Source organism: Peromyscus maniculatus, chromosome 8 (assembly GCF_049852395.1).
Source record: "Peromyscus maniculatus bairdii isolate BWxNUB_F1_BW_parent chromosome 8, HU_Pman_BW_mat_3.1, whole genome shotgun sequence".
Taxonomy (NCBI): domain Eukaryota; kingdom Metazoa; phylum Chordata; class Mammalia; order Rodentia; family Cricetidae; genus Peromyscus; species Peromyscus maniculatus.
The window spans coordinates 14,090,854-14,109,710 of NC_134859.1; the positions used below are offsets into that span (position 1 = coordinate 14,090,854).

Genomic DNA, 18,857 nt, shown 5'->3' on the forward strand with positions numbered 1-18,857 from the left:
CATGTGTAGCTTTGTGCTGATTTTCACAATGTCTAAAAACATTTGAGTCAGTATTGAAAAATTGAGACATAAAACATTTGAACTCATGCTTCTAGCTATTTTTTGATCAATTTAAAGATTGGCCATCATTGGGTCCACATTGGCTGGAGATGAGTAGCTACAGGGCTCTCAGAATGGAACACGTGGTATGTGATTTGCCATAACCAACATTACCCCCTACCGTTTCACCATCAATCAACCTTTCTACTGGTTGTCTTTAAAATCATAATTTCCTATTTTTATTTTAGTGTAAAAATATTTCTTTAGAGACACTCATATTCAATGATAACAAAAAGAAAGATAAATCAATGGGAATTTGTGTTTACAACCTGTCCTACTTTGTACATTTATTCACCTGACTGGCCTCTGTATTTGAGCATGTTAGGTCTCTACTAGGACAATGAAAAATACATGTCACAATATGCATACTGCTGCTTCCCATTTCAGCACCCAGGGTAGACATTACTAATAGATTATAGCTCCTTTTCCTCAACATTCTTCTTAACATTACACCAACAGCAGCTATCCCAAGAAATCAGTATTGACAGATAAAATGATCTCCTTTGCCATCATTTATTTAGGTCCATGTTCATTTTATTAACCAAGAAACAGAGGTCTTGCAATATTAAACCAGTGAGTCAATGAAGATGCCAAGAGGAGCTAGATAGATGACTCAGCAGTTAAGGTCATGTGCTGCTCTTACAGAGAACCCAGATTCTGTTCCCAGCCCCCACATCAGGTGCCTCATAACTGCCTGTAACTCAAGCCCCAGGGGATCTGACACATTCTTCTGGCCTATACCTGCATCTTTATGCTCACACACATACCCACATGCAAACACACAGACCAAACATAATTTTAACATGAAATAATCTTTTAAAAGACATCATGATGAAACCATAGAGTCTCTTGATTTTGGTACTGTGCTCCTAGGCCCAAGCTATCCTATCAAAAAGGCGGGAAATGAAACATACAATCTAGTGTTGGGAGTTTGTGTTGGACAAGGAATCCAACTACTAGCATGACTGACTGGATCTGTTACTTCTAGCTCATCATGGGATTCCTCTTCCCCAGACTCTGCTATTGTCCTCAACCTCCCTACCTGATTTTACTATTTAAAATTACATTACTATACACCTGACCCAGTCTCCCCTCAACAGGTCTTGATTTTAACCTGTTCCCCATCCTGCTGCCCACCAGGGGGCGTACTCACGGCATCCTCAGCTTAGGGAACTTCTGGATGTCATTTTCTGTCAGGTTCTGGAAAGAAGAGACACACAGGCAGGCAGGTTAAAACTCACAGGAGGGGCCCTGATCAGGTGCTCAGGAGGAAATGACAGAGAACCATCATCATCGCAACACCCTTAGGTTTACTTTTTTCAAAGGGAATCCTGAAATTGCAATCTGATGTAAAATTTCCTGAATTATAAACAAAAATACTTTAGTAAACAAACACGGGGAAAATCTGTGAAACCAAATGGAACTTGTTTCATGGGCAAAATTTGGCAGCCTCCTCCCTATATTTTCACCCCAGGGTTTTGCATGGGAAGGGAGCAGTTCTGGGCTAATGTCATCAGAGGAGCTAAGACTGAGGGTCTTGGCAAGGTGCTTGTTGGAGCGTCAGGCCCGGCCCTTGTTAACCAGTGGTGAGTTTTCTGACCAGGCCCCTGTCAGGCCGCCTGAGTTATCATGAAAGGATGAAGGAACAGCCACATACTGGGAAGGTGGATGGGTAGCCAAGGCGTTTTTCAGAGTATGGCATGATGAGTTGAAGGCATCTCGGGGTCTTCCAGAGGGACACTCTGGAAGTGACCGAGAGGAGGACACAAGCTGAGAAAGCTGAGGAGGAGATAGAGGAGAAGGTGTACATGACCATGACTGGAGACAGAAGAGGAGGATGTTGGGAGGAAGAAGTCTTCTACACCATGGACAACAGCTGGGAAGGAAGGTGAGAAATGTTGAAACAGGCTTTGGGAGTTTTGCTGTGTGATAGAACTTCCTCCTCCCTTTCTTTCAAAACCCTCCAGAAATCCTGAGCTAAACTTCACTGGAGTTAGATTTATGGATTTTAGAAGCATGATTATTTGCCGAGTTCAGAAAAGAGGTCCACAGACAGGATAGCTACAAACCAGGTCCTGGCAGAGAAGCAAGGTGGCAGACAGGGCTGCTTGTCTCCCAATGTCCGTTCTTTCCATCTCCCTTACTGTCAGAACCTGAATTTGGTTCAGGGTGGGAGATGTGTTTGTGCAAAATAGTTAACTCCCCAGGTCACCTTGGAGATGGTGGGGTCACATGACTCACTTGTGGCCAGTAAGGTGTAATCTGCAGTCTACTGGATGAGATCTCCAGAGTAATGGTTATTTCTCACTTTTATTTTTGTTTTTGCAAGGGGGATAAGGGCACATTCACCAAGCACCATGCACCCTTTACTCTGTGCCTTTCCCCTCTGCCTCTGCCTATTACATATATATATGCATAATTTTATATATGTAATATATAATATGTATATAAAACCTGGAGGTGGAGTAGCCAGCTTGCAGTGATTCGCACAAACCCCCAGCTTTCCATAGATTGAATGGCACCTCCAGAAGTCGCTCAGCCCTTCGTGTCCACTTGTACATGTCTTACTACTTGAGGAAGACCACATACGTTCCCAGTTAACCCATCAAGCACATCCCTCCTTTTCTTACACCTTTTCAAAGTACAGCATCTCAATTTCTCACCAGAAATGACTCCAAGACTCCATTCTTCTCCATGTTAAACAAATGCGCCATTAAGACAGATGGGGGGGGGTGTCTACTAGCTCCCACACTGAAGAAGGAAGGAAGGGAGAAGAAACAGAAGAAGTGAGGAAAAGGAGAGGGGAAGAGAGGATAGCAAGTACTCTTCCCTTCAATAGTAGAGTAGTCCTGGATGTTCCAGATGAGTTACTGGAGCTCAGATCAAGACTTCCAAAGCAAATCCAGAGCACAGTGCAGTTCAGAACCCCAGCTGCTGGGGCAGGCACCGGGTTCTACTCCCTGGTCTCAGGCTGCTCCTGCCCACTTTGCACTCCCCCCTGTTCAGAGGGTGAGGAGGCCTGGCTGATTTCTCTGAAGGGCTGAGAGGTCCCAGAGATGGAACAGAGGAGATGGCTGTTCAGATACCATCTCTCAACCAAGGAAACAACGGTCCCGTCAAGTCAGTTCAAGCCTGGCACTCACATGAGAGGCACATAGCTGAGAAGTGCCATTGTTACCCCTGACTGTGACCCTGCATAGTGTGTTCCGTCAGCAGAGGATGAAGCAAAGGGGGATTGGGGACAGAGGACAGATGCTTACTCAAGATGAGCCAGGACAGCAGGGCAACCAGGACCCTCTTCAAAGATGTTGCCCTTCCTCTGTACTCAACGTGGTGTCTCTTTTCTCAGTGGGAAAGCATCAGAATGAAACATACGATTTAGTGTAGTTGCAAGAGCAGCAACAATAAAACGTAGGGAATTCTCTTCATTCAAAGCTCAGTATGAACAAAACAACAGCAAAACCCAGACAGTATAGGATAAGCTAAAGTCATGCTTCGGTTTAGTCATTAAATTTGTGACTTAAGACAAAAATCACCGCATCTCTGCATCTGTTTCGTCATTTGGAAATGAGGTGGTTGAAGGTATTCGTGAAGGTATCTTTCTCCTAAAAAACAGTTTCATAAAGACAGGAATCTCATATTTTATGATTTCTCTGTCCACAGCATGTGACATTATCTAGGATGGAAAAGGTACTCATCTCAGCACGAGACTTCAGAGGTTCCCGGAAAGGGGAAGACAATTGCAGGAGGTAGTGAGCTCACCATCACTAGAGAGGGTGAAGCAGAGTGGGGCAGGGATGCAGTGTAGGAAATGGATTGGTGTGCTGTGTAGCAAGCTGCGACATATACTATCTTGGTGCCTTTCTACTAGCTTCAAGTCTCACGGTCAAGCTTCACAAAGCTACGACATAGAGACATGCAATTGGATCGTCCTTCTCACGCTGAATCTGAGAACATCTCCCACGAGACCTTTAAATTCGTTTTCTTCCCTTGTTAAAGAGAAAAGCAAAGTGCCCGGAGGGGATGATGAGGGGTGGTGACAGTTTGTCTGAGCGCACAAGCAAAGCGTTGTTTCAGTGCATGGGACTGGACAGAGCTTACCAAGAACCGAGCGCCGTCAATGTGGTACTTCCTCACCGCCTTCTCACAGTCCTTGTAGTTCAACTGCACAGAGAAGCACACGGTGCCATCAGTGCCACAGGCTCCTGTGGTCCCCCCTTTGCCTCCTCCCGAGCTTAGCAATCTGTGGTACCTGTGGCTAGCCAGCCCCTTCCTGATCCTTTGTCTAACAGAGGGGCCAGGTCCGCACCTTAGCCATACTTTCTCTACTCCCCAGGCCCGTCTGAAATGGAGAAATTGTGCACTCTAGTCCGTGGGACCAGAACCTCTGGAAACACACTGTCTTCAAAGCTCAAGAAGAGTGGCCACATCCTAGTAAGGACAGCAGAAAGGAACTGACAGAAGAATCCAAACCCCAGCCCCCATCTTGTGTCCCCAAAGACGATCTTAGTGACCACAGCAGTCATTTATGCCTAGCCCATTTCTGAGCATGAGGGAGGAATCAACTCATGCTCAGTCTTGTTATGATGACTTTTTTTTCTCTTAAATGACCTAAAGCAACAAGATAAACATTGTCTGGAACTATGATAAACTTGTTTTAAATGTTTTGTCGAGGACCTCGTTTACTAAATAATTCCCATAATTTTTAACCACTGAATGTTCAGGTCATTTCCCTGGCTGCCAGCTCAGCAGTGAGACCAGCAGCTGCTAGTTAACACTGGATGCTCTGAAGGCTGCAGGCCCTGCGCCCACACACTGGATACTCTGCAGGCCGCAGGCCCTGGATGCTCTGCAGGCCGCAGGCCCTGCTCCAATGCACTGGATGCTCTGCAGGCTGCAGGCCCTGCTCCCATGCACTGGATGCTCTGCAGGCTGCAGGCCCTCCTCCCACGCACTGGATGCTCTGCAGGCCACAGGCTCTGCTCCCATGCACTGGATGCTCTGAAGGCTGCAGGCCCTGCTCCCATGCACTGGATGCTCTGCAGGCCGCAGGCCCTGATCCCAGGCACTGGATGCTCTGCAGGCCGCAGGCCCTGCGCCCACGCACTGGATGCTCTGCAGGTGGCAGGCCCTGCTCCCATGCACTGGATGCTCTGCAGGCCACAGGCCCTGCTCCCAGGCACTGGATGCTCTGCAGGCCACAGGCCCTGCTCCCATGCACTGGATGCTCTGCAGGCGGCAGGCCCTCCTCCCACCCCAAAGCAGCTATAAGTCACTTAATCCTCCAGTTACATGGGTGAAGGATGAGAGACATAGAGGGTTAAGAAGCTTGCCTGGGTGGAAGGTGACATAGGTGACAGCTGGGCTCCAGAACTGGGCTTTAGTGTTTCCACAAAGAACAGTCGTTAAGGAAAAACGTCCCGTACATAAGTGCACACAGTGAGTGATCAGGAGCGCACCCCAAAGCACCGTCTAGATAGCATATACTGCGCAGTGGATGTCATTCTGCCTAACTCTTTCTATGTAAGTTGAATTGTTGGAGTCAAATTCTCTGAACAGGTGACAGAATCAGCAGAGGTCAGTGCCGTAAGGTCTTGGGTATTTTCACAGCTGACCTCTGACTGTGGTGCGCCCACCTCACCTTGTCCTCAATAACACAAAACTTCACATCAGAAATGCCTCCAAGACTGAGGTCTGGTGTAGTTAAGGGAAATAAATTTTTCTCTGAGGACCTTATATTCTTCTCACAAATAGTTAGCTCAACCTTCTTTGAAGGAAATTTTAAAATCAATTTCTTATCTTACACTGTCCCCCCAAAAATGTGAAAAGTAAATATAGCTGGGAGGTGGCACACCCCTCTAATCTTAGCACCCAGGAGAGTGAGGCAGGAGGACAGGATTGATGTCAGTCCAAAAGCAGCCTGGGCTATACTTCAAGAACCCATCTCAGTAATAATAATCTTAAAATGTAATTGTTGTCACCTCCTAGTCTAGAAGGGCAGAATGGACATCCCACTTGGGAAGCTGATTTATAGGCCCATGTCGCGGGCAGACAGCGCCTGCAGCATGCTGCTGTCTCCTTGACCCACACTCAGGGTGTGTAGCGGACTCTTGGAACCGCCAGCTTCCTTTAATCCATGTCACCACCATCGCTATCAGATGAATTGCCAGTTCTGCAGAGTGCCGGCTTTGACTCCAAACCAAAGCTAGAGGTCTAGCCTTGAACCTCGATAGTTAATGCAGTCCAGTAAGGTCTGAGTCATGGGACCTAAAATCCATATTTCAACAAGCACCCTAAGTGATTTCCATTAGCACCCAAGACACCAATCTTGGCCCTGACCAAGTGGTTATCAGCTTTGAAGATGATGTTGACTGGGACCCAGAGAGAAGAAGGTCTGGCTTGAGGTCACAGAGTGAGGTAGTGAGGTAGACATGTCACACAGTGAGGTAGTGAGATAGTGATGTCACACAGTGAGGTAGTGAGATAGTGATGTCACACAGTGAGGTAGTGATGTCACACAGTGAGGTAGTGATGTCACACAGTGAGGTAGTGATGTCACACAGTGAGGTAGAGATGTCACACAGTGAGGTAGTGATGTCACACAGTGAGGTAGAAATGTCACGCAGTGAGGTAGTGATGTCACACAGTGAGGTAGTGATGTCACACAGTGAGGTAGAGATGTCACACAGTGAGGTAGTGATGTCACACAGTGAGGTAGAAATGTCACACAGTGAGGTAGTGAGGTAGACATGTCACACAGTGAGGTACAAACCCAACAGGGTTATAACACAAGGCTATGAGCCAGTGACTTTCCTGCTAGACCTAAGCCAATTGGAGGAGTTAGGGACACACACACAGACTATGGCCTTAATCCCCATGGTTTCCATCCCTAGTCCAGGGAGAGGCACACGTATCTGAGGCAATATGTCAAAAAGCCTCACTAGCCTGCCTCAACCTCCCCAGCAGGTTCTGCTTAGAAGAGCAGGATAAAGGTGAGGTAGAACATGGAACTCAATGCCTCACATGCATTTCCTTTCAACCTCACCTCTATCTCATCTGGTTAGTTACTGTTAATACCTCTGTTTTACTGTTTAGGTAAGTTGAGGCACAGAGAAGCAAGGTGACTGAAGGGAAGTAAGTCCCCAAGCTGGAAAGGGCACAACTCAAACCAAGGTGTGACTCCAGAGCTGGGCAGAAGTCTTAGTGGCCCAACCCGACTGCTGCTGGAGACATTAAACTTGCTGGTCAGTCCTTTAAATGACACACTGACATCCAAGAGCATCCTTACATGACTCTGTGTTCATTTCACAGAGTGTTTTCTCTGGGGACCAATGAGCTCAGGGTCTGAAGGGTCTCATCTGTGTCTGTGGCAGGGGCTGGTACTTCTAGGATTACCAATTCCTCCTCAGCTTCCTTGTTCCTACTCTTGATCCTTTCCCTCCGGAAGGTGAGGCCTGTCTCTGGGATGTGGCTTTGACTAAGCTCCATGGTCCCCAAGAAGAAAACTCCCCTTTCCCTTAACTCAAGCAGAGCGATGTGTACTTGGCCACCCAAAGCCCACCCTGTGCTGAAGGGAATTTGACCTGCACATTATCTGTGGCACCACGGGGTTACATAATATCCTACTTACACTAGAACACGGGGCCTTTCTGTACCTCTCGGTCTCCCCCCAGACTTCCCTGCCTTAATTCTCAATTCCTTTCTCATTGCTCTATTGAAATAATTCACTACTTCATTCCACCTTGGCAAATTTACCTTTCTGCCCTAACTTACTTCACTTTTGGTTAAGAAAAGTAGTAAAAAAAAAAATGCTTCAAAAAGTCAATTGTCTAATCATATTTCCACCAACAGTGTTAAAAGAGAAGTTTATAATGACCTTATGGGGAGAAAGCAACCAAAACAAGATTTACAAAAAGTGACAAAGGGCAGGATCTGTGGGGTAGTACTCTACCATGCCTCGTTAATACAGAATGCTTACATTTTCTTCTGTAGGTTGGGAAGGAACCACTGTATATGTTATAGGTTTGATTACACCCCAAGGATCCTCTTCTACCCTTTGGGTCCCCATTTCTTCAGAAACAATAGACGGCAAAGCAGATGATTTCTATGGTCTTAGCTTTAGGACCTCATCTTCATCACTGCCTGGAATATGAGTGGAACTGGAGGCCAGTCTGCAGGCATGCGGACAATGGAAGCCCATGTCTTTCATAAGCCCTCCTACCTCTTCTGTACGGCTGCCTTAGAGGAGTCATGTGTCCTGGGATATACCTAAGCAGACATGTGGTCTTCGTTAGCAGATAACCAAACAAGGACCCTTGACCATCTCCTCCCAGCCTGGAAGGCAGGACAGTAACACTGTGGTCATCTTGATTTCTGAGTCTGCTGAGCTCATTCTTTGTGTTACTGACTATCCTGAGGCTCATGTCTGCTTTCTGGCCTGCTTTCAAGGATTCTCATAAAGCTCCAGTGAGACTCCAACCAATAAAAAGACACTAGCCCTCTTCCAGGATCATGAACAGTGGATGCCCAAATATCGTTGTTCATCTAACCCTCCGTCCATCCCTCCTGCCCTACCTGTTCATTTTCCTACTCTGGGACTCCACATCTCCTTTTCTAGTGAGTAGACTTCAGTATAGCCATTCTCTGCATTTCAGAGCATGTGCTTTAAAGCTAAGTAGGCACAACTGCAATCCAACCCAATCACATAAGACTCAAGAGCTTGGGATCACTCAAACTCCCTGAGCTGACTCTCCAGCTGAACAAAATATTGACATTGAGATGCAACACTGTTAGTGCATATCATTAACGCGGTAACACGGAACTCACATTACTGTGGGTTGTGTCTAATAGGACACAGTCTGTAGAGCACTACATGCATGTCTGTATGTACTAGGGGCTTATGCACGTGAGGGTCCCCTCCCCTATCTTTCTCTTCTGGACACACTGCCTGGAAAGCTCAGTAGTCTGTCTGCCTCCCAGTAAGGTAGCAATTGCAGGTGGTAACGGTAACTCTGAGGCTATCTTGTACACCTTCCATATTCTGTCCTGATTCCGCCTCTGCTCTCTGCCCACCCCACTGAAGGCATACCAGCCCAACCAGAAGCACAAGAGTGAAAGACTCACCTTCCTGAAATAATCAGCGAGGCTGTCCGGGTTCCAGGCTAAGACCTCTGAGCGAAAGGGCACATTCTTTAAGGCCATGGCTGCTGTTCAGGGAGAAGCTCACAAGCTGAGGAGAGCTGCTGCAGCCATGAACAGAGAAAAAACCCAGATCCAGAACTCCGAGGTGTCCTTGGCTCTTTCGAATCCCAACTATGCTCAGAAACACCCTTGTTGGACAGGCGTCGTTTCTGCTGTAGCCAGATCCCAAGAAGCGGTGGCTTCCCCTGTGAACAAATATGGTCTCTTCTCAGAAAACGACTCAGCTAGTTTCCTTTACCACTTCCTCTGCTGACTTCTAAATAAGTAAACAAGGAAGACCAGCTCTGTGGGCTCACAATGCAGAGAGAGAGAGAGAGAGAGAGAGAGAGAGAGAGAGAGAGAGAGAGAGAGAGAGAGAGAGAGAGACTGGTAATTCCCCACTGGCCCAGACACCCCAGCCAAATGGGGACTTAAACTCAGTTCAAGTAGTTTTTTTCCACCCGAATTCTAGACACCCAAAGCTGGACACCACATTCCTGAATGACAGGGACTATGCAGATAAGAGCCTCTTTTGACAGTTCCCTAAAATTATCTATAATTTCATCCACTAGTGAACTGTGGGGGAAGGAAGATGGTCTCTTCATGTTTTCCAACCTCCCTCCACCCCAGTTTGTTTTTATCGAAAGCTGAGACGCCCTCAGCTGCTTCTTTGTGTTATGATGAGTGGATCTTTGGTGAGCTAGGCTCCAAGTGGCGAAGGGTGCTACAGTGCAGTGGACCAGCTCCGTTCCTGATATGAATGTTTCTGCACTGTATCTTGGGCATGGAGTGACTGAAGGGACCAGCTCAGGACACCCCAAGACCAAGTTCTCAGGACGAAGCATATATGCCTACCCCAAAGGGACAAAGAGCGGGAATATGAGGCAAAGACTGAGATAGAGGTGAGGGAGAAGGGAGAGAGCAGAGGGGTGCTTATTTCAGAGGGGGACAAAGGATGGCCTCTGGGTAGAGAGGAGACAGACCTGGTCTATAGGAAAATGGCGGTTTATAGAGGCAAAAGGGAAACGCTGTGTTAGGATGAGCTGTTTAATTTTAACTGGGCATGTTAATTAGGTGAGCCAAAGGGGGCTTTTGATTGCTGGACTTCAAGACTTTGATAGCTGGACCATGGTAGTCAGCCACAACAGGAGGAAATGGCCCTAGCTTTAGGAATGTAATCTAACAGTTTTTAGCAAGGCAGAGGGAATGGGGGAGAAAGGCAAGGCCTGCCAGAGCCATGTTTGCCGTGTTTGGGCCAGCGTGAGTCCCTTCAGTGACAGTCTAGGTGACTAGTTCCCATACCTACAAGGCAGGAAAACAGAGGGGTTATACACATACAGCCTGGATGCATTTGCTAGGCAAATGCACAGACACCCGAAGTTTAAAGAATTGTTACTATTGATGGCACACCACCTTCTATACACCATGCTTCTTCTCTTTATCTTCTGTCCACTATCGTTTCTCCTGTTTGCTATTGAGTTCACCATATATCTAGCCAAAGGGTATATTCCCTGGAGATAGGAGATGGGGATCTGTTGCATCCTCCTTCAGTCACCGACTCTGAACAGATCTCATAGACTGAAACGATCCTTGGCAGTGAGTGGGACCTGAGGCTAAAAGCAAATATATCTGGTGCAATATGGCAACCTGTAAATACAAGTTAGCCAGTGTGCCATATGTACATGCACATACATACATGCCTGCACATATGGGAATGCACAGACTCACACATGTGCACAGATTTCTATTCCAGTGTTTGAACAATGCTCTGATGCTGCCTGAGGTGCTCTTCCTGAAGTTTTTTCAATGGTAGCTTTAGCCATGAATGCTTTCCATTTTATGCACACTACAGGAAGCCCCACTGCCTCTAGTAGCTGTCTCATTACCGGCTCGTGAGCTTAAATGAGATTACAGATGAAGCACCAGACCTAGCCCTGGAAAGTGGTCCACGGTGGTGATCTGCAGGAGGCATCAACCCAGGATTAAGAGCTCAACATCAAGTGTTCAACAACTGATAATGCCCAATGGGCCACTGCCCTGCTGCCCCACAGCTCCCCGACTAGTGAGAGACATTACTTCATTTTTTCAAATCAGCAACATGGCAGCTATCGTGGAGAGAAATCACTTTCAAGTAGAGTAAAGAAGACATCATGGGTTGAACTGGGCTTTAGGCAGGGCCTTGGAGGGTGGAGTGGATAGGTGAGGATTCTGGACCTCAATCAAGCCATCAAAGCCTCAAAATAGTTCTGTGGAAAGGAACATTCCAGATCATTCTTAAAAGTAAAAGCAATAGTGAGTTTTTTGGGAGGTCAGCATTGTGGTTTTTAATATTGTTGCCCCAACTCAGGGTAAAAACCAACAACAGAAAAGCAGAAGATAGAATAAAAATATTGTTAAATATGACACCCCTTGGAAAAAAATTATCCAATAAAAAGTGGCCAAGATGAACAATCCATGGGGACCATTTGCTTGCTCCCTATTTCCCTCAAGGAGGTTGTACATCCTGGTCTTGTCAAGAGTGTGCTTGAGTCCAGAGCCACTGTCCCTTACCATTTGCCTCCTCAAGGTTCTGGCATGTTTTGACAATGCCCAGAACAGAGTCAGGGTTCAAACTAGGTCTGTCTGGAGAGCCGGTACAGTAGCCCCTGTGTTCACGGGTACAGCTTATGGTCTGCAGCCCACAAAAAGCTGGTGAGTTGCTGATCTGAAATGTTTTTCAAATTGGTCCCTGCCCAGTGGACCACAGACCCATACCTCAGATAAAGCATCAGGGCCAAGAGAGATCAGATTATGAAAGGGGAAGTGTTTTGCCTCAGGCCTGAAGACTGTCCTCTTCCTATCTCTGGGTGATTTCCCAATAATTTTAGGTTTCACATCTCCTGTGTTCTAGAAACTCCCAAGGCAGGGCAGCTCTGAAGAGAGCTCTCAGGAACCCAGGACAATGTGTGACAATATGTCATCTCACTTGTTCCAGACTAGGTCTCTTTACATGTCAAATGGGCAGGCCTTTGCATTTATCCCAAGACAGCAGTGGTACCAGGATGGCAAGACCTCAATTCACATCAAGGTATCATTCCGTTGGCTTTGAGCATGAAGCAGAGTAGCAGGTGGGGACCAGCCAAGGCCCAGAAGTAGAATCAAGGAAGCCTCTTTGATGGGGCAACTGGTCCCACCTCATCTCTTTGGACCTTAACCAGGTAGAGAAACCCAGGGTTTACAAAGGAACAAGTTGAAAAGTTGGCCAAAGCAAGAGATTGCTTCCGGAATCTTTCATAGGTACTGAAATCTGTCTGAGCCCAAGTTCCTTATATAAAATGGTACAGTTCTTATACATAATATGTATACACCCTCTCACATACTTTGAGCCATTTCTAGCAGACTGATAATACCTAAGAATACCAATGTTATGTCTGTAGCTGTGATACTCTGTTGTTTAGGGAATAATGGCAAGGAAAAGAAACTCTATCCACATTCAGTGTGGATCAAATTTTTAAAAATATTTCCCATCTGCTGTTGTTTGAACACATGGATATAGAGTCTGCAGACACAGAGGACCCACCATATGTCTCAAGGTCAGGTAAGAACAACACGAGGACAGCACTGAGCCAGGGACAGTGGCGGGGGCTCATAGAATGGGGATTGAGAAGCTGTGGGAAAGAAAGCGATGCTTGCAGTTTGTCTGACTGTTGGAACATCGGGACAGAGACAGTGGAGGCTGAACCCTCCCTCCCTCCCTCCCTCCCTCTCTCCCTCCCTCCCTCCCTCCCTCCCCTCCCTCCCTCCCTCCCTCCCTCCACCAAGCCTAGATTTGCAGCACCCACCCTTTTCCTCTACCCCACAGCAGAATCACATGGCAGAGGTGATAACCACATTTCTTACTGACTGGTTTTAGAGGTGAGAAAATTGGCTGGGGAGCTGCTGCTCCTGCGTGTGCTGTGGAGGAGGATCTTGGAGAATTGTCACACTAGGGCCAGAGAAGAGAGGAAAGTAGAGACTTCACGCATGAGAATATGTTGCCCTTCTTAGGGCAGAGGCTAAGGGAAGTTCCCCCCACCCCAGCCATGCTTAGAGGCAGGCAGCAGAGATGGCACCTGTTCCTGGGATCGTCCTGGATGACAAAAAGCGAGTGATCGGAGGATCCAATGGAGGAGAGTCACCGGAGGGTCCTGCACTGTACCTGACACCCCACACTGTGGTGCAGAACAAAGAATACCTTCCAAAAAGTTCAGGGAATAGGAGGCAGGAATCCAGCCACTGATGCCCGGGGAGGACCAGTACTTGCTAGCACTCCTTGGGACTGTAGACTAGGAGACGGTAAAAATGGGCTTGCACAGCCCCATCCCCGCCCGTCCTCTGGTAACATTCACTCTATCTCCACAGTCTCTGAGAGTTCCCTCCCACCCGTCCTGGACACTGGTCTCACCTCCCCCATCCATGGATAACACAGGAGGAAAATATGAGTGAGCTGCCCTAGGCAAGGCAAGGACCAGTAAGTAATATTTTCCACTTCCTTGTGGCTGACAATTTCATTCTTTAATTTTTTTCAAGTCTCCTTGCTTTGATTCTCTTGCTTTGCTGTTCAACTGAGGTACCTCAGAAGTTCAAGGTGAATGGGAGGAAGTGCTTATTTGGACTTCCTGCCAAACCTCCCCTTCTTCTCTGTCCTGTTTTTCGCTTTAGTTGCTTGAACTCAGATAAGTATGTCACAGAGAAAAAACTCCCCAAGTGACAGGAAAGGTGGGTGGATGTACGCAGGGGCAAGAGAGAGGGAGCAAGCTTCCCTGCCTAATAGATGAGAAACCTTAGCTTTCTTTCATGGACAGCTGGAACGTGACGGGATAGCGGGCAGAGGACGGAGCACAAGAATAAAAAGCAGAAGGGATGTAAGCCCCTGGCACAAAATCAAAACAGTCCAGCTGCCTCTCATTGTGAAAGGAAGGTCTGAGGTTAAGAAGAGTACCAAGATCAGGGACTGGTGAATGTTTTAGGTGAAGTCGAAGCACCGAGAATGTCTACCACCGCTTCCCGGGCACGGTTTGGAGAGAAGAAATGGTCAGTGGGCCTTTATTCATTATACCATGTAACTCTCACAGCCACTGCCCGAGAGGGGAATCTGGCATGTGCACCCACTTTGCAAATGGAAAAGAAGGGCGAAGGAAGCGTACCTGCTTATTGAAAGCCCCACAGAAAGCCAGTGGTAGAGTGTGGGTTCTGATGCCAAGAGAGACACAGTTTCCAGGACTCTTACAGCTGAGGACCAGGCGCACCCAGAGCAGGTCTTGCAAGTCACATCCACCCAGCTTCGAAACCCTTCTCCTTTGGTTCTCCTAACATGATGCGCCTATGTTTGCACATGTTCTCTAGTAATGAAGGAGCAGAGTGAGTCTGATGCTGTGTCTGTGATACAGGCTCTTCTTCAAATGCACACTGCAAGGAGAGAGACAGCACTGCAGGCAGAGACACAGCACTGCAAACAGAGACACAGCACTGCAAGCAGAGACACATCACTGCAAACAGAGACACAGCACTGCAAACAGAGACACAGCACTGCAAACAGAGACACAGCACTGCAAGCAGAGACACACAGCACAGAGACACGGCACTGTAAGCAGAGACACACAGCACTGCAAGCAGAGACACAGCACTGCAAACAGAGACACAGCACTGCAAGCAGAGACACAGCACTGCAAGCAGAGACACACAGCACAGAGACACAGCACTGCAAGCAGAGACACAGCACTTACAGAGATATAGCACTGCAAACAGAGACACATAGCACTGCATGCAGAGACAGCACTACAAGCAGAGACACAGCACTGCAAGCAGAGAGACACAGCACTGCAGAGATACACAGCACTACAAGCAGAGACACAGCACTGCAAGCAGAGAGACACAGCACTTATAAACAGAGATAGAGCACTGCAAACAGAGACACATAGCACTACAAGCAGAGACACAGCACTCACAGAGATAAGCACTGCAAGGAGAGACACACAACACTGCAAGGAGAGACACACAACACTGCAAGCAGAGACACAGCACTGCAAGCAGAGACACAGCACTGCAAACAGAGACACAGCACTGCAAGCAGAGAGACACAGCACCACAAGCAGAGACACACAGGACTGTAAGCAGAGACACACAGGACTGTAAGCAGAGACACACAGCACTGCAAGCAGAGACACAGCACTGCAGAGACACAACACTTCAGAGACACAGCACTGCAAGCAGAGACACAGCACTGCAAACAGAGAGACACAGCACTGCAAGCAGAGACACAGCACTGCAAGCAGAGACACAGCACTGCAAACAGAGAGACAGCACTGTAAGCAGAGAGACACAGCACTGCTAGCAGAGACACAGCACCACAAGCAGAGACACAGCACCACAAGCAGAGACACAGCACCACAAGCAGAGACACAGCACTGCTGCACCAGGCTGATTTGGTGGTGAGGTGCTGGAGGAGAAGGGGAAACTGAGGAAGGAAAAAGACCATCGAATTCCATCCTTTCCATTGGGGGCCCCAGTGAGGCCTAAGTCACTGCCTGGCGCTTCACATTCCAAGTTTGATTCTGAAAACTGTGTTTGCAGGTATGTGAGGGCCCTGGATCCTTCAGGAGGATACTGTGCTGGTGGGGAATTCTGATGGCTGTATCCTCGGGGCCCTAACTCTGTGAGAACAGGAGCACATGACTGTTCAATTTGTCCATACACTATCAGAGAGAATAAAGGAGCTACACCTAGAGTAGCTACATGGTGGACCATAGGCTGGTAGGAGGCGAAGCCCCACCAGTGGAGTGTCTGACTTTGAGCTCCCTTGAAAATCACCCAATCTTTGTATTTTTGTTTGGTGGAGCTAGGATTGAACCTAGGACCTTGCACATGCTACTTCCTTGGTTCTTGTCTTTAGTGGGATGCAAATAACACTTAACATCCTTCCTGGTACTTTTGTTGATAAATGAAGCTGTTAGTGTTACATGCCTGAGCTATACTAGATGTAACATAGAGACTTTTCCAGTTTATTTACTTTCCTCCGGACAATGCTAGCACTTCCTTTCTGTGCTAGCATGCCATGATGCTCTCAGTAGCTGATTCATTCTGTCCTCCTCACTTTAGAGACAGATACAAAAGAAACACAAAGAATCCTGTAGTGAGGACTTATTCTGCGAAGCTCCCGTGGAGCATCATCGGAGGGTGATCAGACATGTTACCAGGGACCAGGGATGCTGCTGAAAGCAGAAGGAGGTCTGTTTGCATGACACTGAGCAACAAGTGCGCCTTTGGGGCTGTGCCTAGAGAATAAAAATGCAAGGGTACCCTTAGTCTGTCCCCACCTCCTTGTGTTGACGAGTCAATCTTTTCCCTGCCACGTCTCATCTGCCTCAGTTGCAAAATTCCCCTGTTCCTCGCTTGCCCCCAACAAATGGTAACTCTAGTTGCTTCTAGTGAGAAATCAGGATCCTGTCTGCAGAACACAAGGCAGGCAGGGGAGTGTGTGAGAATGTGACCGTCACATACTCGGCTCACTGAGCTCCGTGGCTGCTGTTGCCCAGCTGCTGGGGTGTGAGACGCCCTCAGAGCACTGCTTCATCTCCCTTAGCAGAACCCTGTCGGTCTTTAGCCAGGGAGATGACATAGGTTCCCGGCTCTAATTAAAACTTGGGATAGGCTGATGAAAGCACGGGGTTCTCATGAGCAAGCTTTCGCTGCCCCCACCACTTAGCACCACTGTTCCTTGTTGCCACTCTGTCGCTTTAGGGCCTCTTTAAAAAACAAATGGCTACTTTTCCAATTAGCATACAAAGTAGTCCATTTCATTATGGCACTTTTTATAATACATGGTTTTAATTGATCCTCTTCCCCTGATTCTCTCCCCCAATCTCTTGCCTCCCAACTTGTACCTTTCTACCCCAGTAATCCCTTTTTTCTTTCATGCCACATGTATTCTCTCATTTTAAAAATTGTCTTTTTATGTGAAGGAGTGCTTTGCCTGCATGTATGTATGTATACCACGTGCATGCCTAGTGCCCACGGAAGCTAGAAGAGGGAGTCAGATCCCCTGGAACTGGAGTTATAGACAGTTATGAGCTACCAAGTGGGTGCTGAAATCTGAACCCACATCCTTTGAAGGAACAACAAGAGCTCTAAACCTCTGAGCCATCTCTCCAGTCCATGTCAGATGTGTTCTATCACACCCCATTTCTTTAAGAACTCTTTTCTCCTCACACAGTCCCCAGCCCATCCCATGACCAATGAATGGACAGTGTCAGGCCGTCCTGCATGTGTATTCACTCTGTGATTCAGGAAGTCTTGCCTAGACAGCTTCAAGCCCAGAATTCCCCAAATGGAAACATCCTCTGACAGAGGGGTTTTGTTTGTTTGTTTGTTTGTTTTTCTCCTGTTTTGGCAGCTTCCGGGGGGGGGGGGGGGGGACCTGGGACCACAGGATGGCCACAGCTCCCGCAGAATCAGCCTCTCAGTCTCGGCTTCTCTTCCCTCAAAAGTTTGAAAGCTCCAGCTACCACCTCTTTCCAAAGAGAGAACTGACTAAGGGGGAAGCCTCAGACCAGGCGTGGGAATAACACCATCGAATCCCTCTACAACTACACTACAGCTGAGTGAGTGGCCTTGGCGACCTAGTCAACTTTTCCGCTCTGTGCCCTAGTTTCCCACAAGGATGGGGAAGCCTGAATAGCAGTCTTGGCTTCTCCGTGTGCTCGTGGAGACCCTGTGAAATGAAGCGGTCAGCTTGGAACACTGCCTGCCTTGCTGTTCACAGCAGTCCTTGCTGGACGGTGAGGAGAATGAGCAAAGAGCTGTGTCCAACGAGAAAAGACAGAGAGAGACGACGCTGCTGATCTTGGAGATGGGGAAAGGGACCCAATCAAACGTGAGTGACTTCTGGAATCTGCTGAAGGTCAGGAAAAGGATGCTTTCTTAGGACCTGGAGAAAGAAAGAGAGCCCTTTATTTTGTTTAGTTCAGGGAGATGCATCGGGCTGGTGATCTGAGATCTGTATGGTAATGAGTTTGTATTGTTGTAAATCTCAGATGTTTTCAACCTGTAGGTCATGAACCTTTGGGGTTATACATTAGATATTTACATTATGATTCATAAGAGTATCAAAATTATAGTTATGAAGTAGCAATGAAATAATTTTATGGTTGGGGGTCACCACAACATGCGAAACTGTATTAAAGGGTCATAGCATTAGGAATATTGAGAACCATTGCTCTAAGATCATGTAACTTGTTATAGCAGCAACAGGAAACTAATTCATCCACTAACTTAAAAAAAAAAAAACTACTCCTGTCACTGAGCCATCTCCAAGGACTCATCTACCTTCTCAGTCCCCCTAGCTTCTGGATATACTGGCCCTCTCCACCAACAGCCACCTTCCACAAGCAATGTGCCTACTGGCTAGAACCTCCACTGTGATGGTATTGTGTTCCCCAAAATATTGTGTACCCTAATAAACTTATCTGGGGTCAGAGAATAGGAGAGCCACAATATTAAAGATAGAACATAGGCAGTGGTAGCACATGCCTTTAATCCTAGCATCCCAGGGGCAGAAATCC

General features: G+C 47.4%; 1 protein-coding gene across 1 annotated transcript in view; it reads right to left on the reverse strand.

Moving 5' to 3' along the window:
• Lcp2 (lymphocyte cytosolic protein 2) overlaps positions 1–9,632 on the reverse strand; it is a 44,269-nt gene extending 34,637 nt beyond the window's left edge. Inside the window, exons 1-3 of the mRNA XM_006978894.4 lie at positions 9,223–9,632; positions 4,201–4,263; positions 1,253–1,299 (exon numbers count right to left, since the gene is read on the reverse strand). Coding sequence (XP_006978956.2) covers positions 1,253–1,299; positions 4,201–4,263; positions 9,223–9,300 — 188 coding nt within the window. The 5' untranslated portion in view covers positions 9,301–9,632. The remainder of the gene's footprint in view (positions 1–1,252; positions 1,300–4,200; positions 4,264–9,222) is intronic.
• Positions 9,633–18,857: the final 9,225 nt, after the last annotated feature.